Source organism: Hemicordylus capensis, chromosome 17 (assembly GCF_027244095.1).
Source record: "Hemicordylus capensis ecotype Gifberg chromosome 17, rHemCap1.1.pri, whole genome shotgun sequence".
Lineage (NCBI taxonomy): Eukaryota > Metazoa > Chordata > Lepidosauria > Squamata > Cordylidae > Hemicordylus > Hemicordylus capensis.
The window spans coordinates 10,572,235-10,591,919 of record NC_069673.1 but is presented as its reverse complement, the minus strand read 5'-3'; the positions used below and the strand labels follow the sequence as shown (position 1 = coordinate 10,591,919).

The 19,685-nt window shown below is 51.1% G+C and overlaps 1 protein-coding gene across 1 annotated transcript in view; it reads right to left on the bottom strand.

The window, feature by feature from the left end:
- PTPA (protein phosphatase 2 phosphatase activator) overlaps window positions 1-19,685 on the bottom strand; it is a 30,472-nt gene that overhangs the window by 7,655 nt on the left and 3,132 nt on the right. Inside the window, exons 2-8 of the mRNA XM_053281997.1 lie at window positions 16,405-16,514; window positions 15,767-15,853; window positions 11,128-11,253; window positions 9,648-9,765; window positions 7,254-7,353; window positions 6,390-6,514; window positions 5,230-5,330 (exon numbers count right to left, since the gene is read on the bottom strand). Coding sequence (XP_053137972.1) covers window positions 5,230-5,330; window positions 6,390-6,514; window positions 7,254-7,353; window positions 9,648-9,765; window positions 11,128-11,253; window positions 15,767-15,853; window positions 16,405-16,514 — 767 coding nt within the window. The remainder of the gene's footprint in view (window positions 1-5,229; window positions 5,331-6,389; window positions 6,515-7,253; window positions 7,354-9,647; window positions 9,766-11,127; window positions 11,254-15,766; window positions 15,854-16,404; window positions 16,515-19,685) is intronic.

The window sequence follows — 19,685 nt, the reverse complement described above, 5'->3', positions numbered from 1 at the left end:
GGAGACACGGCGGCCAGTTTCTTGAACTCCCCCCGGAGCACCAAGAGGGCTAAAGTGCTCCCACGGCCACACGGAAAAGTGATATGTGGGGTTAAAGATGCCCTTGAAAAATCCAGATCTCAAGACAGGCAGGGTTAAGGTGAACGGGCCACCCCAGGAATACTCAAACGTGGGCGCCCAGATGGTGTTGGACTACAGCTCCCATCATCCCCTGCCACCACAGCAGGGGGTGGTGGGAGTTGTAGTCCGTCATCATCTGGGGTCCCAGAATCCCTGGGCTAAGCTCTGATAAGTGGGCCAAGAGGCACTTCTGAGAGGACTAGCTCTCCTAGGAACTTAGAAAGCTGCCATATACTGAGTCAGACCCTTGGTCCATCTAGCTCAGTATTGTCTTCCCAGACTGGCAACGGCTTCTCCAAGGATGCAGGCAGGAATCTCTCTCAGCCCTATCTTGGAGATGCTGCCAGGGAGGGAACTTGGAACCTTCTGCTCTTCCCAGAGTGACTCCATCCCCTAAAGAGAAGATCTTCCAGTGCTCACACTTCTAGTCTCCCATTCAAATGCCAACCAGGGCAGACCCTGCTTAGCAAGGGAGACCATTCATGCTTGCTCCCCCAAGACCAGCTCTCCTCCTCCTCCTCTCTTTATATTTAGCAGGGAGAGAACAACAATCCCAACTGAGCCTGTCATTCAATTGTCCCAGTAGCATCCCTATCAGTGGTGTTTGCTGGTATACCTTGCATTTCTTCTTTAGACTGAGAGCCCCTTTGGGACAGAGAACCATTTCCCTAGATAAACTACTTTGTTGTTGTTGTTGCTCAAAAGCAGTAGAGAAATATCCTGAATAATAAGAATAACAGACAAAATGTATGATGCGAGTTCTATGTTAGAATGGCTTGCACTCCAGCAAAGCTCCCGTAGGGACCGGAATGACAGTTGTGTTTCCACTGGATTGCCACACTGATCTGACGAATTCACAGAATCAACAGGTGTCGTTATCTATATATTGATGGCTAGCCCAGTTATTCTTTTAAAAACATGTTTCCTATTGGATGGAAGTGGAGTTCTCCCCTCTTACATTGGTGGTGTAATGCCCATGCGCTGCCACTAGGTGTCAGTAGAAGGCCTCTGCATCGCACAGTAAACAGCACTGTGGTGCCACCAATGCAACAAAGAACAACGTAACATGCCATAAGGAAAACAATTTGCCCTCATCTATAGGAAGCCATGCACAGAACCCACTGTTCAGTTTCCTGGCCGCACAACAGCAAGACAGAGTCTCTCATATATATATATATATATAGGGAGTCCGAGGAAGCCACTGACAAAGCATGTAACACACAAGCGATATATTATATTTCAAGTCAACGAGCAACATTAAAATAGTCCAAGCCGCCACATATTTGAATCCGTGACCATTCAAGCTCTAGTGGAGCCTCCATGGCCAGGAGCAGTGCACCACTGAATAATAACAGTGGGGAGAAAAACCGCTGTTGCCTTGCCCGGTTTGTGGACCTTGTGGAAACAGCTGGCTGGGCAGTGGTGGGAACAGAACCCTTTGGTCTGATCCTACAGGGCAACTCTGATCTTCTTAAAAGAGTAATCTGAGCCATTCGACGCCCACAGCCTTTCAGTGCTCAGAAGAGACTGGGAGGTTTTCACACACTGCCCGAAAGACTTCAGTCTCGGGGGAGAGCACCCGTGCTCTCCAATTGCGTACCAAGTGGGTGTCAAATATCCCTTTTATTTTATTTATTTTTATTTTAGAGAAAAGGGAAGGGGTGTAGCGTGGAATCTCCGGGCTAGAGAAAAAGTCAGCGCGGTCCACAGAGATAGAGGCTTGGACTCCGGCCGGGGAGAACAGCATTCCTAGCTGAGCCATCTGCTCTCTGGGTGGCCAACCGAAGCGGTTTTCGTCTTCGGTAAAAAGAAGAAAAGCACTGAAATAAGAAGCGCAGCGGAACAACTCAGAAAGGCTCGAATAAGGAGCCAGGATCAGAAAGAGCTCTGCATACCAAGCGTGCAGAATTCATGGTTTCAATTGAGCTCATCGGAGGAGGTCTGTCTACAGTTGCCACCGGCTCATCTGGTGGCTACTCAGGGGCGGGCCTTCTCTGTTGCCACCCCGAGGCTTTGGAATGCGCTCCTTGCTGAAAGAAGAGCCTCCCCGTCTCTGGCAGCTTTTAAAAAGTCTCCAAACACACATTTGTTCCTCTAGGCTTCTAACTGGATTTGTAGTGTACATTTGTATTTGCTATAAACCACCCAGAGACATAGGTTTGGGGCAGCATGCAAATATATTTTTAAAAGGTAAAGTTAAAGGTAAAGGTAAAGTTCTTTCCATCTGCTCTTCTTTACACACACACACACACACACACACACACACACACACACACACACACTACTAAAAAGCAAACACTTTAAAAGGAGCCCATACGAACTTGAAAAGCTCAGAAAAGTATACATTTTCTGGCTTGAAAATAAAAAAAGGGACTATAAAAGCCAGACCATAAAATGACATAGGCATTTGCCTTGGTGGATCCAACCAAAGATCTGATCCACATCACACAAGACCCAGGGCTGCCATCAAAAACTGAAGCTCCGCGTTGGGTCCTATCCCCCTTAGATGCAACACACGTCACCCTGTGTCTCAGAGTCATTATGCCATGTGTTTCTCCAGCCCAACCCACTGGAAGGGCGTGGAAAAACCATACAGCCTGTCAGGGCACAGAGTTCGTTGTAACATATTTTACGACACCAAAGGGGGAGAACACGACATAATGCTTCCGTTCACCCTCTGCTTGCAGGCTAGCCACAGCTCTTAAACGCTCCGGCTGAGAATGGAACCTCCACATGCAAGAGCAGCCTACCGGTGAATGCCAGATGATGGGGAACGTACAAGAGGAGGTGTCTGCTGTCTCCATGCCCTGCAGCTGAGCTTCCCAAAGGCCTCCAATTGGCCACTGTAGGAAGCAGGAAACTGGACTAGATGGATCTTTGGTCTGACCCACCAGGGCGAATTCGTACTTCATTAACCCAGATTTCACTTATTTATTAGATTTATATTCCGCTCGACTGACCAGTGTTCTCGAAGCAGGATACAAAGTGATGATAAGCCACCGATAGCTAGGAACAGAACCTCTATGTTCAGGAGCAGCCTACCTCCGGATACCAGCTGCTGTAGAGAAACAAGGGCCTTTTTGTCCCATTTGGGGGCTTCCCAGAGGCATCTAGCTGGCCATTGTCAGCAACAGGGCAAGAAAGATATTTGGTCTGATCCAGTCAGGTGGTTCTTATCTTTCTGTAATGCAGAGCCTGACACATTTCAGATCCTGTCTCTTAATTTGCAAGTCGCTGCATTCTAAAGGATTTTCCTTCTCAGTACCGTGAATTTTTTTATTTTTTATTTAAAGATGAAACGCATTTCCATTTTTACTCAAGGGGTGGGCGGGTGTGTGGGAGGGTGTGTTTGTTCATTTCCCTCAGCAGTTTCAGGAAATTAGTAGCCGGGGCAAAGACGGCCAGCAGATGCTCTACTTGGAAACCAGCCGACCAATCTAAATCTAAAGGTTAGCCTGGTCGGGAAAGCCATTAACGAGAAGAGATAGTTAAAGATAAACTCGGATACGGAAAGCACAAGTTGTACACAGTTCACCCGACAGGAAAACAGAACGATTTCATTTGGCCACTAGGTGGCGCTGTGAGAGCTCAACTGGAAGTTTCAATTCTCCGGGCTGCTAACGAAACCCGGGAGGCAGAGTTAAAGGGCGAGAAGCTGGAAAGTTTGGATTTTCGAATGAAGCAAGAAATGTGGGATTGCTTACACGGCATGTGTCAGGCTGACCGGGACAACGGATCCACCTAACCCAGACGGTTTTCTGCAACCACGAGAAGCGATCAGCACTCCGCATCGCTCCGAGACGAGGCTCTCGGACTTTGCCAGGTCAAACCGACCTCACACCGCTCCGAAGCGTAACCGAGACCAAACTAGGAAAACCCGTCAGCACTGTGGCCTTGATGCACGTTAACCTAGACCAGACCTGTCCAGTTTGTGACTCACCAGACCAAATTGTCATGTCAAGAAGCAATGCATGATCTATATACTGTTTCCAAAGGTGCAGATATCACGACTCATGCCACAGTTTTGTGTTTCGGGGGGGGCTTTGAAAAGCAGCTGGGACTGAGCAGGATGGATGTGCACGAAATACCCACAAATCAATTCAAATCTGAGTCCAATTCGAGTCGATTCAATTTGGAACCACTGAACAGTATGGAAATTCATTGGAATCGAGTTCAGGGGCATTCACCCAAATTTGATTCTACTCTGGGTGAATCCGAATCGATTTGAGCAAATCTCTACTCTGTTCAATGGCTCCAAATCAAACTGATCCAAATTCAAATTGATTCATGTGAATGAATCCCTTTCAGAAAAACCCAGAAAACAGGAAAAAAATAAAATTAGCATATTAAGTCAGACCCAAGTTACAGCAGGGACTCCTGTCTTTGTTGCTACTTTTTGTTTTTTCAGCATGCTCAGCCACAGGCTCAGGTAACACTCATGCACCATGGATAAGCTGCAACATTTTGTTACGGGTACATTCTTGCAAATTAATAATAATATCGGTGGTCAGCCAGGTGCATTACAACACCCTGAACCCTAGTCCAAGACAGGCAAGCAAAAAAAAAAAAAAAAAGGACATGTGCTTACCCCATCTGGCTCCGATCCACGTGGTGGATCGGAGGTGGTGTTTGGATCGGCTGCTCCCAAGTTGCCCGGAATCCATCTCAACGATGGAATTTCGAACAGATATTTGACTCAACCACTTTTAAATAGCCCGTGAGGAGCGTTTCGTACGGCCCCCGTGTGATTAGAGAGAGAGAGGACTGACACTCTGGGACATATGCATTCACGGCCCTAGTTGCCCAGTGGGCGGAGCCAGCAGAAACCACCGAACCCAGCGCAGTCTTCGAGTTAAAAGGGCCAATCGGATACCAAGACAGGGATCCAGATGCTGGAAGGAGTTCCGAGAAACCTCAGAACAGCACCGAGAAAGCGCAGAAAAGTGCTCCAGTCCAGCAGGGTGGAAGGATGGGAAACACGATCCGAACCGATCCGACACAGATTGTCATAGGAGTTTGGGTTTTTAAAAAATATATATTATATTCAGAAAATCCAATACCATTTCTATTCGGGGAAGGGGACAGCGATGCTACAGCTGCCAAGCTCACCTCCGTAATGAACAGGATACACTCCAGGAACATGTAGTCCTTATGGTTCTCGTTCACCACCTTCTCGTCAACAAAGTGCCGAGGCTCCAAGTTGGGGTGATCTGGAAAAGAGGATGCAACACTGCAGGGTCACTGTCCCCTCAGACACTTTAATTGGGCTTGTTCTCACTTGCGCATGGTGAACTGAGGGGGGGAACATCGGAAGCTGCCTTCTACCATGCCAGACCCTTAGTCCATCTAGCTTAGTATTGTCTACCTTGACCGGCAGCGGCTATCCAAGGTTCCAGGCAGGAGTCTTTCCCAGCCCTACCTGGAGATGCTGCCAAGGATCGAACCTAGGATCTTGGTTAAATGTATTGACTGCCTGACTTCCAAAGACTCGAGGAACCTCCATGCTCAGAGGGAGTCTACCTGTGTGGTCTAGGGCCAAACAGCAGGGGAGAGTTGTTGCTTGTGGACTTTGTGTAGGCCTCTGGCTAGCCATGGCTGGAAAGAGGACCCTGGACCAGATGACGCAGCGAGGCAACCGGAATGCTCTTATAAAGGGATAAGTGCATTCCTTCGCTGCCCACAGCTCTTATCCGCAAGAGCCGAGAATAGGACCTCCAAATACCAGAGACTGGGGGGAAACTCCATGCTCTCGTGAGCTCCTTGGAACACAGGATGCTGCCTTTTACTGAGTCAGACCCTTGGTCCACCCAGCTCAGTGTTACCTACACTGACCGGTAGCGGCGCTCCGAGGTTTCAGGCAGGAATCTCTCTCAGCCCTACCTGGAGATGCTGCCAGGGATGAAGCAGCTTCCTATCTTGTAGGGGATGGGGCCAGAGCTGAGTGGAAGAGGATCTGCTTTGCATGCAGAAGGCCCCAGGTTCAATCCCGGGGACCCTAATCATTTGCATGCAGAAGGCCCCAGGTTCAATCCCGGGGACCCTAATCAAGGCCCCAGGTTCAATCCCGGGGACCCTAATTCGGGGATAGGGATGACAATGGTGAGATCACACACACACAGAAAGCTGGGGTGATGGGAGTTAGAGTCAACCCCATCTGGGAAGACCTGTGACAGAGGACACTGCTCGGGGGCGACGCGTTCATCCGAAAAAGGGAGAAAAATGGGACAAAAATCCATTTAACCCTCAGCAGGAAAACTAGGCCTCGTTACCTATCAGTTGTGAGCTGCCCCAGATGAAGGGCAAGAACTGGAAATCGTCCAGACCCCAGACTCCTTGGCTCCCGGCTGGTTCCATTCGGTAGGTTTTCTGCAGCTTCCGCATGACTTCCAAATACCTGGGACAAAGACGATCCTCCTTTATGGGGTGTCTCAGCAGCACAATACAAGCCTGTACCCCGTGGCCAGAAACCGGCTCACTGGAAACCACAGCAGAAGCAGGGCAGCCAGGCAAAACAGAATCCTCGAAGGTTTGAGCTGGAGGGGACCCACGGAGGTCTTCTAGTCCACCCCCCTGCTCAGTGTGGGAATCAGCTACAGCAGGTCCTCCCAGATGTCCCTGAACTACAACTCCCATCATCCCGAGCTACAACTGTCGGCTATATATTATGGTTATATTTACACAGCCTACTGTAAAGCAAGTTTACCGATATCAAGTATCCAAAAGCTGAAGGTATTTTCATCAGCTTTCCCAGTAATTAAGATTTTGTCATGGCTGGGGGTTATGGGAGTTGTAGTTTGGAAACATCTGGAGGGCCACCGGTCGGGAACCCCTGGGCTAGCCCCGATCGGCTTCCTTGCCATCTCGACCCCTCGTTCTTCATCCTGAGCTCAGGAGGCAAGAGAGAAGCAGTACGCCAAGCACCAACCCTGAAAGGTAGGCCATCACAATTTCCATACAGCCCATCTCGGTCGAGACTGAGCTGCTAGCCTCAGGCCAACTAAGACGTTTGTTGAAGGGGGGAGATTCGAACCCAGGACGCTTCCACTCACATCCTGGGGCACTGCACCACATCACTCCTGGGTATCAGGCTGCCAGTTCCGGCACTTCTGCCCCACCCCGCCCCCGCGCCTCACCTGTTGAACACCTTGAAGACGATCGCCAACTGGTCATCCACCCGGAGAACCCCGATTTTGCAGAGACAGCACAGGAAGGCGGCAAACGCCGCTTCGTGACCTGGCATGAAAAGGAGTGCGATTTTTCAAGGCCAATATTAAAAAATAAATAAAATACCAATTTGGAAGTAGGTCAGACTTGGGGCCATTCATATTAGCATGACTTATACCACCCAGAGATGTATGCCACTTAGCCTTGGAAGATAATGCTTAGAATTTCACAAGCCCCGTCCCAAACACACTTCAAAAGGTCCCTGCCCCCAAGGAGCTTACCCTCCAATATTTCTGAGGGGGAAACAGGGTGCAGAGCCGGTCCGGAAGCAGTGAGCATGAACTGCCCCCCTTTACTAAGCAGGGTCTGTCTTGGTTTACATTTGGATGGGCAACAGCATGTGAGGGCCGCCTGCGATAAAATATTCCGCTCTGGGCAAGGTTGAGCAAACTTGGCCCTCCAGCTGCTGTTGAATTACAACCCCCCATCATCCCCAGCCTCAATGACTACAACTCCCATCATCCCCAGCCACAATGACTACAACTCCCATCACAGGGAACAAAGGTCTGGCTTCATATAAGGCAGCTTCTTGTCTTCCTATAGCATGCTTGCAGTTCCCACTTCCCCCCCAGGGGCCGTGGCTGGCGTCTCCCTTGCGGTCCTTTATAGATTGTGACCCCTTGGAGGCAGGGAACCATTTTCAGGCCCTCTTGGGATACACAGCTCAGAAACTGCTCTTGCTCGATGGGCAAAGAGGCACCTTTGAGTGCTGTTCATAGGAACATCGAAAGCTGCCATATGCTGAGTCAGACCATAGGTCCATCTAGCTCAGTATCGTCTACACAGACTGGCAGCGGCTTCTCCAAGGTTGCAGGCAGGCGTCTCTCTCAGCCCTATCTTGGAGATGCTGCCAGGGAGGGAACTTGGAACCTTCTGTTCTTCCCAGAGCAGCCCCATCCCCTGAGAGGAATCTCTTGCAGTGCTCACACTTCTAGTCTCCCATTCATATGCAACCAGGGTGGACCCTGCTTAGCTAAGGGGACAAGTCATGCTTGCTACCACCAGACCAGCAATCCTCTCCGAAGGTAGGCCAAATGTTAGGCTTTCAGTTGAATTTGTATTGACTTCAACTGCACTTTGTATACCATATGTTTTCATGTTTGTTTTTAAACGTTGGGTTTTCTTATTTGTTTGTGGACCACCCTGAGACTTGTGTAACTGACAGTTTAGGAAGGAACATAGGAAAATCGAAAGCTGCCATATACTGTGTCAGACCATTGGTGCATCTAGCTCAGTATTATCTACACAGACTGGCAGTGGCTTCTCCAAGGGTGCAGGCAGGAATCTCTCTCAGCCCTGTCTTGGAGATGGTGCCAGGGAGGGAACTTGGAACTTTCTGCTCTTCCCAGAGTGGCTCCATCCCCTAAGGGGAATCTCTTGCAGTGCTCACACACATCAAGTCTCCCCTTCATCTGCAACCAGGGCAGACCCTGCTTAGCTAAGGAGACAAGGCATGCCTGCTACCACAAGACCAGCTCTCCTCCCATAAATCCATCTGGGCACAGCATCCCTTCTGGTGGCTCTTGCTGGCGTCTCCCTTGTGTTTCTTTCGAGGTTGTGAGCCCCTTTGGGACAGAGAACCGTATTCTTATTCCGTTCTTCTATGTAAGCAGCTTTGTGGGTGTTTTATTTATTTCTTGCTTGCCTGCTGAAAACGAGTACACAAATATCCAGCAGCATCTAGACTGGCTCTGGGAAGCCCAAACATCCCACATAAAATTGAGAGTCAGTGGGTCACACAGGCCGATTCAAGACCGGGGTAGTTAGGCCTTGCGGAATGTCTCCCTCTTTCACCGGGAAGGGTCACAGCAGAAGGGAAAGGAATGAGCCATCTACCCCCTTTTAAATGCATCGGTTGGGTTCTGGAATACGGGAAGAGCAGAGAAGCTGGCGAGACAGACTGAACCGACGGGTCCATTGTCCAAGGCAACAGTGCCCCCTGGTGTCCGGCAGCAGCTTTGCAGTTGCCCAGCCAACAGCCCAAGCTGTATTTGGTCAGACATTTCTCCTTTCCAAATAAGGCCCTACCCCGCCAGTGATGTGCAAAGAGCACAACACTCTCTTTTTGGGTGAGAAGTGTCAAAATGGGACCTATCCTACACCTCTCCAAAGAAGCGACTACAACCACCATAGAGAGAGAGAGAAAGCTTCCCTGCCTCTCTAGGAAGCAACACTCTATGGCAGCTGGGAACGACTAGACCCCGCCCCTGGCCAAGAAGCTGCCCGGAGAGCAATAGGTCACATGGTAAGGCCCGACCCCTATAAAAGCTTCCAGGTCGGCATGCATACGACTCGACCGATACCTGTCCCGTAGTCGATGCGTGTGGAGTTCCCGACGGCTTCCTTCAAGTACACAGCCACTTCTGGCACGGCTTCCGCAAGCTGCTCGGGGACCACTGTGGCCACCAGATTTTCTGCTCCCTAAAAACAAAAACAAACAAAACTATTTTATAAATAAATATATTTATTCATTCCACTTATATCCCGCTCTTCCACCGAGGAGCTCAGAGGACCATGTACAGAGGAGCTCACTACATGGTTATTGTTATCCTCACAACTACCCTGTGAGGTAGGTTAGGCCGAGAGATGTGTGACTGGCCCAGGGTCACCCAGTGAGCTTCATGGTTGAATGGGGATTCGACCTCGGGTCTTCCCGGTCCTAGTCCAACACTAACTACTACACTGGGTCAGTAGTCCTTGGATATCTTCGTTGGCTCCCCAGCCCAAGAACAAATCAGAGGCCCTATCCCTCCTCTTGGCAGGAGTGGCAATACCTCTGTGAAATGGACAGCACCTGGCTCACGGTATTCGATGCATAGGAAGCTGCCATATCCTGAGTCAGAGCATTGGTCTCTCTAGCTCAGTATTGTCTACCCAGACTGGCAGCAGCTTCTCCAAGGTTGCAGGCAGGGATCTCTCTCAGCCCTATCTTGGAGATGCTGCCAAGGAGGGGACTTGGAACCTTCTTGCTCTTCCCAGAACAGCCCCATCCCCTCAGGGGAAGATCTTACAATGTCCACACAAGTAGTCTCCCATACAGATACAAACCAGGGTGGACCCTGCTTAGCAAAGGGGACCATTCATGCTTGCTACCGCAAGACCAGCTCCCCTCCCCATTTTTAACGTTGCCCCAGAAACTGCCAAGCTTGGCTCTTAACTTACACCAGTTGTGTTTGCCTAACAGCCTGGCACAGCTACCCCTCTGGAGCAATTCACAGTGCGACTCTGAGCCAAGCTACATGGCCAGCAGGATCACATGGTGCAGCTCTTGCTAGACTGCACCACTTCAGATTACAGGGGGAAATTATAGGTTTGAATGTGAAAACTGACAAGTCAGAAGACGCTAAATCTAGGAAAGCTCCACCTCTGACACAAGAATTTATTTATTTTTTAGCTGTACATAGGAACATAGGAAGCTGCCATATACTGAATCAGACCCTTGGTCCATCTAGCTCAGTATTATCTACATAGACTGGCAGCAGCTTCCCCAAGACTGCAAGCAGGAATCTCTCTCAGCCCGATCTTGGAGATGCTGCCAGGGAGGGAACTTGGGACCTTCTGCTCTTCCCAGAGTGGCTCCATCCTTGAAAGGGAATCTCTTCCAGTGCTCACACATCAAGTCTCCCATTCAGATGCAACCAGGGCAGACCCTGCTTAGCTAGAGGGACAAGTCCTGCTTGCTACCACAAGACCAGCAATCCTCTCCAACTGTGAAGCAAAGGCATAGGATCCCCAGCGAGAAGAGCATCTGGCAACTCCATTCAGACTCCCACCACTGCCTACCTGGTCCAATTTGGCGTACCAACTCCGGAAGGCCTTGTTCCCAAAGCGAGACGGCTGGTCCACCGGCGGGGTCTCGTCGATCCACCGGTCAAGCGTATTCAGGAGAGCTACCAGCTTTTCAATGGGCTGGTGGGAGAGAGAAAGGGCAGCAGTGCAATCAGGCAGGTGTATACATAACTTCTGAGCATCGAAAGGCAAAGTTGTGCCCTCGAGTCGGTGTCGACTCCTGGCGACCCCAGAACCATGTGGTTGTTTTTGGTAGAAGACAGGAGGGGTTGACCATTGCCTCCTCCCGCGCAGTATGAGATGATGCCTTTCAGCATCTTCCGATATCGCTGCTGCCTGATATAGGTGTTTCCCATATTCTGGGCAACATCCCAGCAGGGATTCGAACCGGCAACCTCTTACTCGCTAGGCAAGTCATTTCCCCACTGCACCATTAGGTGGCGCTTTCCCCCTTTCCCACACAAGAGGCAAGAAGCCAAGCATCCTTCCTTAACAGTGTTCTAAGACACCATTCTGGAAACTCTTAAATATATTCTATGGTGGGGTAACTCTATATCCTCTCACCACTCTCTGCATTTCTGTTTTATCCCCACCTCCGTTTCCTTCCTGACCCCCAACTGTGCTGTTCCATTTGGAATATTCTATCCAGCTCTGGATCCCACGTTTTTTAGGATATTGATAAACTGGAATGGGTTCAGGGGAGGGCGACCAAGATGGCGAGGGGTCTGGAAACCAAGTCCTACGTGCAGGGGTGAAGAAAGGTCGGCTCAGTTTATCAGCCAGACAAAATATTTTACTCGCCAAGCTATGTCGGTACAGTGCACAGCAGGACCTTTCCCACTCGTCAGGCATCATGTTTCACTCGTCACGGACTAGTAGACTAGTGGGTTTCTGCAGCCCTGTCTATGTGGAATGGTCGAAGGAGGTGGGTCTGCTTAGCCTGGATAGGAGAAGGCGAAGGGGCGATATGGCAGCTGTCTTCAGAGATCTGAAGGACTGCCGCATCGAAGACGGAGCGGACTCGTTCCCCGTTGCTGCCCAGGACGGGACTGAAACCAGCAGGTTGAAATGACAAGGAAGCAGATTCAGGCTTTGAATTTAGAATCTAATTGAGGCTGGTCGTACACTCAGCCCAAAACGCTCAGTGTACGATCATAGGCCAATAGTTCTAGCTGCCCTAGCCTACCCCGCAGGGCTGCTGGGAGAATAAAATGGGGGTGACCTTCCGAGTACACCCACCCCTGCGGGGTTCCGTGGCCTGGGGAGGAGGGCTGGTCTTACGGCGGAGAGTATGAGTTGTCCCTTTGCCAAGCAGGGTCTGCCTTGATTTGCACTTGGATGGGCAACTACACCCCCATCTGCTGTAAGGTGTTCCCCTTAGGGGATGGGGCACAATTCACATAGTGCCGTCTCGCACAAACTGGGCGTTTTCGGAGCTGCCCAGGACTCCAATGAGAAAGAAAATGTTTCCATATTTACCCAAACAGAAGGCGACTCTAGATTCTAGATTATGCTATTGCTAACCACGCAGAGACAAAAGTCTGGGGCAGTGTACAAAGTTGATAAATAAATAAAACAATTTAAAACAATATTTAAAAGGAAGAGATTCAATATCCCGACGTACACAGCTTCTGAATGTGGAAACTCCGTTTATCTAACCCAGTTAACTGCGGGGTTAACTTTCCTGGTGAAAGAGGGAAACAATCCGCAATGCCCACCTGCCCCAGTCTTGAGTCGGCCTGTGTGACCCACTGACTCTCAATTTTACGTGTGATGTTTGGGCTTTCCAGAGCCAATCTAGATGGTGCCGAATATTTGTATACTACTTTCCAGCTCTTTTTAAAAAGTGAATTTTATGGTCAGGATGTATTTCTGTATTTACCCCAAATAAAGAAGATTCGGAATTCAAGATGATCCCCTTACATTTAATAGGAAAGAACTGGGAGGAAAACCACATCTTGGATTTGGGTAAATCTGGTAAACATGCAATAAATATGTTTACTTCATATGGTATATTTTCTGCCCAAGTGGGTGATCTTTTCAAGCAACCCCACCTCCTCAAAAGGTCTGCTCATTTGGAGTTCCGCCCACTGGTCTCCAAAAGCTTGTGTCTTAAAATGTCCATGCGTCAGGGGCCGTAAACGGCGCTGATCCCACAGAGGTGGCTTTCAGGAAGGAATTCCTCCTTCAAGGAGGGAGAGCGAGGACAAATTTCGCAGCCGTGCTCTGACTTTGCTGGAGGCATCGACCGCGAGAAATCCACCGGTCTCCTGGGCAGGAGTTCAATCCTCCGCTCCGCCTGTCAGCTGCGGCATGGGAAATTTGCCGAGTCCAGCAACTTCCTGGCCCTTGAAGCGTCTCTGAAGGAGGGGAGAGCGCCGGGACGGCTCCAAGCCAAGGGCGGCCGTCTCCTCTGCACACGCACAGAGAACGCGTCTCGGGAGACATCTAACGCCGTCCAGGAGAGGCGCAGGGGTTCTCCGTCTCCAGGAGGGCTGGCAGACATGTGTGCCTATATCAGCAAAAGTGGAACACGCAGGCACACAAAAGGCAGAAGCGAGAGGCACAGATTCACGCTCTGCCCGCACTCCCCGTTACGTTATTCAGCGAAAAACGGAAATTCTAGGAACTTAACAGGGCAGTTGGCGGATGGCATGTGCCGACCGTAAAACTTGTGTGTTTTTTTAAAGGACAAATTCACAGAGGAGTAATTAACGGCGGTTAACTGAGAGAGATAAATGGAGCTTCCACATTCAGGAGCAGTGTGCCTCGGAATAGCAGCGGGAACCGACAAGTGCTCTTGCAGGCACAGCCGGTTTGTGAGCATCCTAGAAATAAGTGGCCAGCTGCTGCTGGAAACAGGATGCTGGGGAGATGGATCGTTTTGGTCCGACCCAGCAAGATGGTGTCCGTATAAAGCAGGGGGCAAGGGAGCCCCACACTTTGTGAATTGCCCCGCCCCCTTGCATCTGACGTCGGAGGGGGAAAGAGAGGCCCCCTGGCTGGACTTTGTCCCCCGGCCACCAGGAAGCTCACTATGCCCCTGACCATCAAAAACAGGGAATGTAGGAAGCTGCCGCCTACTGAGTCAGACTATTGGTCTGTCTAGCTCAGCACTGTCTACTCTGACTGGCAGCGGCTCTCTATCCTAACTCTACCTGGAGAGGGAGGGATTGGACCTGGGACTTTCTGCATGCTAAGGAAGTCCTCTACCACTGACCTATGGGCCCCATCTGCAGTTCAGTCCTTTTGATTCCAGCGGGGCAAAAATCACTGCTTAGATCAGCCTCCGGGGCCTGTATCCAGCTAGGGGCGGGGAACCCACCATTTCTAATTAACTCAAGGCCCAGGACAGCCATTCTCATAGGAACGTAGGAAGCTGCATTACACGGAGTCAGACCTTTGGCCCATCTAGCTCAGTACTGTCTACCCAGACTGGCAGCAGCTTCCCCAAGGTTGCAGGCAGGAATCTCTCTCAGCCCTATCTTGGAGATGCTGCCAGGGGTTGAACCTGGGACCTTTTCCATGCAAGCAGATGCTCTTCCACTGAGCTACGCCCCCCCCCCCCAGCGCCACAAGGGAAATATCTTACAGCGCTCACATGTGGTCCCCCATCCAAAGGCAAACCAAGGCAAGCCCCACTTAGCAAAGGGACAAGCCATGCACGACTGGCTCTTCTTCAATGGTGAACCAACGTTGGCCATTCCCCCGCTTGCCGTTCGAGCCGGCCCAAGGCAAGACGCTCTCCTGTTTAGATGGAGGAGCCCCGAGATGGCTTTCTGTCCCCTCCTCCCAGGGTCTGGCACCGTAACTGCCGGGGAGAAAGCCCAGGCGGGTGGGGGAAGCAGTCGACATGCCTCTCCTCCCTTCGCTTGACATCTTGAAAGGGATTTTTTAAAAAGAGAGAGAGAGAGAGAGAGAGAGCCCAGCTGCAGACAGACAGGCCGGGCCAAGCAGACAGGCAAGCAGAACCCAGCTGCCGTCTTCACCACGTCAATAAATAATTAAAAAGAGAGACGCGGCTGGAGGCTCTTTGGAAGGTGGGGGGGGGCGCGGAAATGGGGAGGGGGGCTTATTGCAGTGGGCAGCTTGCCAACGACGAGCCGACTGAAGGCCGCAGAAGATCACGGGACGCTGCCGCCAACTGAGTCTGACCCTTGGTCCATCTAGCTCCCGTCGTCAACACTGACTGGCAGCGGCGCTCCAAGGTGGTAGGCAGGCGTCTCCCCCAGGCCCAAACGGGAGATGCCAGGGACCATCTGCAAGCAAAACAGGGGCTCTGCCACCCAGCTATAACCCCACCCTCAATAAGAATCTTAGGAGCATAGAAAATGGCCTTTTACCTAATAGATCCAGCTAGCATAGAACTATTTCCTCGTTTGGGGAGGAGAGCTCGTGAATGGCCCCCTTTGCTAAGCAGGGTCTGCCCTAGTTTGTATTTGAATGGGAGACTACTTGGGGACACTGTAAGATATTCCCCTTCAGGGATGGAGCCGCTCTGGGAAGAGCATCTGCGTATTTGCATGCAGAAGGTTCCCAGTTCAAACAAGATAAATAAAAAGGTCAAGTACACATACACAATACACAATAAAACAATCAAACACAGATACAGAATTAAAGCCCCTTCACCAACCTCAGAGACTTTGTATTCACACGTCAGCTTCCTGCCCTTGACGCCTTCATTCAGCGTGAGGATGAAGCCGATGTAGTCAGCGTATGCCTGCATGTACAAAAAACAAAAGGAGACAAACTCATGATCCAAGACTCCTCCGAAGGCCCAGGATGAATTCAGAACCAGCAAGCGCTCCTTCCGTTACCCCGTGGAGGGATCGTATGAACACAGGAAACTGCCACCTACCGAGTCAGACCATTGGTCCATCTAGCTTGCACGCAGAAGGTCCTAGATTCCCTCCCTCCAACATGAGGCTGGGAGAGACTCCTGCCTGTAACCCTGGAGAAGCTGCTGCCAGTCTGGGGAGACAATACTGAGCCGGAGGGACCAAGGGTCTGACTCGGTAGGAAGCAGCTTCCGATGTTCCTAAGATTCTTGCGGTGCCCATGTGGCCACTGCAAGCCAAAGCTCCTTGGGTAGCCACAGGGCTGACAGCAAACGAAAGCCAGACTCCCTTCGCTCCTCTCTGAAGGCAAGAACCAGCCTGTCACCCTGAGAAGCTAGTTGTCCACATACAGGGATCTCAGGGTGCTGCGTGGCCCAAGCCGGCTGCCCTAAACCCCAGAAGACACCCAAACCCAAGCCCTGCTCCTCCGTACCTGAGAGCGCTTCCACTTGGCCATGTCGGGAACCATGTTGATTTCCTTTTTAGGGAGCATGAATTTCTGGCAGGGGGCAGGAGGCGGGGTTGCCTCCTCCGCAGAGGAGTCTGGAAGAGGGAGGGAAGATCCGGTCAGACAAAGAGGGCGCAGAAGACCCCTCGAAGCCCTCCACTCCCCACCTGGCTTGGCTTCTCCCAGTCCATTTCTGGGCCCAATTCAAAGTGCTAGCATTCGCCTTGAAAGCCCTAAATGGCTTGGGACCGGGTTACCAGAGAGAGCGCTTGGCCCCATATGTCCCAGCCCTTGAGATCTTCTTCGGAGGCCCTCCTTCGAGTGCCCCTGCCAAACGAGGCAAGGCGAGTGGCTACTAGGGAGAGGGTCTTTTCAGTGGTGGCACCCCGCTTATGGATTAGCCTCCCCAGAGAGGTTTGCCTGGCTTCGTCACTTTGTTCTTTCAGATGCCAGACAAAAGCCATCCGACCCAAGCTGGTCCTGGGTTTGAAGACAGATCAGCAAGGGATACTTCCTGACCATGCAAAGCAGGGGAAGACCCCAAAGATTCCTTAGGGCAGCTGTTCCCAATAGTGGTTGGTCTTGTGGTAGCAAGCATGAATTGTCTCCTTCGCTAAGCAGGGTCCACCTATGTTTGCATTTGGATGGGAGACTGCATATGAGCACTGTGAGATCTTCCCCTTTGAGCAGAAGCTCTCCAACTTCAACTCCCATAATCCCTAGGGGATTGTGGGAGTCGAAGTCCAGCCACATCTGGACCCAAGTTGGAGAATCCCTGCCTTAGGGAATGGGGTCATAGCTCAGTGGCAGAGCAGAAGTTCCCAGGTTCAATCCCTGGCAGCATCTCCAGGTAGGGCTGGGGAAAAGCCCTGCCTGAAACCTCGGAAATCCACTGCCACCGTAGACAATACTGAGCTAGACAGACCAATGGTCTGACTTGGTGTAAGGTGGCTTCCTATGTTCAAGCATCATCTGCTGCTATGGATGATGGGATCTGTAGTCTATCTGGGTCGGATCCAAAGTTGATAACCCCGGACTTGTGTGGCCAGATACATAGGAACAGAAGACGCTGCCTTATACTGAGTCAGACCCTTGGCCCCTCTAGCTCAGCATTGTCAGCACTGACTGGCAGCAGCTCTCCAAGGTTACAGGCAGGAGTCTCTCCCAGAGCTTCTTGAAGATGCTGCCAGAGATTGAATCTGGGCCCTTCAGCTCTCCCACCAAGCTCCTGTCCCATTCCCACCCTGAAAGGCTCCTGTCCTTCCATCTCAAGCCGGAAGACGAAGACGACGAATATTTATATACCGCGTTTCCACCAAAGTTCCCAAAGCAGATATAAGTAGATGCATTGAATAAAATGGTTCCCTGTCCCCAAAGGGCTCACAATCTAAAAAAAGAAATCTAAGAGAGACCCCAGCAGCAGCAGCAGCCGCCACTGGAGGGATGCTGTGCTGGGGACGGATAGGGCCAGCCGCTCCCCCCCCGCTCAATAAAGAGAATCGCCATTTTTAAAAGCCAGCAATGCACGGGCCACGGAAGCACAAAAGCCAAGTCGGACGGGCGGCAAGCACTCCGAGGGGGAAGCTGGCCAGACGTGAAGCCATGCCCTCGCTTTGCAAACTCATCTTCCCCTGCGAGTGGCAAAGGAGACGCAAAGCGAGCGTGCTGAGGTCCCCGGAGGGCCTTGGACGGGCGCCGCGAGCAAGACGCAGATCAGCAACCCACCGAGTCAGCAGGACTGCCTCCTCCGAGGTACACAGTTCATTTTTCCTCATTAGCCAGCCAGCCGGCAGCATCCCTGAGCTCCTGTCAAGAGCGCCCAGATCTCCACACCAGCGGGGGGGTGTCTTTCTAAAGTTCCCCGCTATCTATCGAGGATGAAGGAATCCACTCAGCGCTAACGGCCGGGCAGGGAACGGCGTTCCAAGGTGAACACGGTCACCTTGCCAGGAGCCAGCGTGGGACGGGGAAGCGTCGCAGTGAAGAGAGGACGGATCAAAAGAACGGGGACAGGTGGGAGATACATGAAAGGGAGAGGATTTCGCATTCAAAGCCCCTCTTCTTTTCCTTCCACCGATCCTGCCACCGACACGCCTTCAGAATTCCCCCGACACGCCGGAGAGCAGAGCCGGCTTTGCGGTGGCGAGCGTGATGTGTCGCCTTTGCTAAGCAGGGTCTGTCTCGGTTTGCATTTGGGTGGGTGATTACCGGTGAACTTGGGAAGCTCACCTTAAGCTCACCAAACCCGGGGAGCTCACCACTGGGCCTTCGCTCAGTGGCAGAGTATCTGCTTTGCATGCTTCACTCCCTGGCAGCCTCTCCAGGTAGGGCCGGGAGAGCAGACTCCTGCCTGTAACCTTGGAGAGCTGCTGCTAGTCAGAGCACACTGTGCTGAGCTAGACGGACCAAGGGTCTGACTCAGCAGAAGGCAGCTTCCGATGTCCTTAAGCTTGCAACTCTAAACATCAAAGGACGTTCCCTCTATACCTTCCTAGTCCAGGGTCATCGCAGCCAGGATATCCGCATCCAGACACGCTTTACTACTGGAAGGAGAGTCTCCAGAATTCACATTTCCTCTGGTTTTATTTCTATATTATTGATTTCATACCTTAAGTGACCCGTGGGCCAGCCACTCAGCCTAGCCTACCTTAGAAGGCTGTTGTGAAAATAAAATGGGGGAATACTATCTACTCTGAATTGAGAGGGGAGCTGGTCTTGTGGCAGCAAGCATGACTTGTCCCCTTTGCTAAGCAGGGTCCACCCTGGCTGCATATGGATGGGAGACTAGAAATGTGAGCACTGTAACATGTCCCCCTCAGGGGATGGAGCCCCTCTGGGAAGAGCAGAAGGTTCCAAGTTCCCTCCCTGGCAGCATCTCCAAGATGTGGCTGAGAGAGACTCCTGCCTGCAACCTTGGAGAAGCTGCTGCCAGTCTGGGTAGACAATACTGAGCAAGATGGACCAAGGGTATGACTCAGTATATGGCAGCTTTCTATGTTCCTTCCTAAACTGTCGTTTACACAAGTCTCAGGGTGGTCCACAAACAAATAAGAAAACCAACGTTTAAAAACTAACATGAAAACATATGGTATACAAAATGCAGTTGAAGTCAATAAAAATTCAACTAAAAGCCTAACATTTGGCCTACATGACAGATGCATCGCTTGAAGCCCTGCCATAGCTCCAAATATTATTAACCAGATGCTTTTTATTTCTGCTTATTACATTTTTATTCTGCCTTTCTTCCAAGGAATTCATAGGAACAA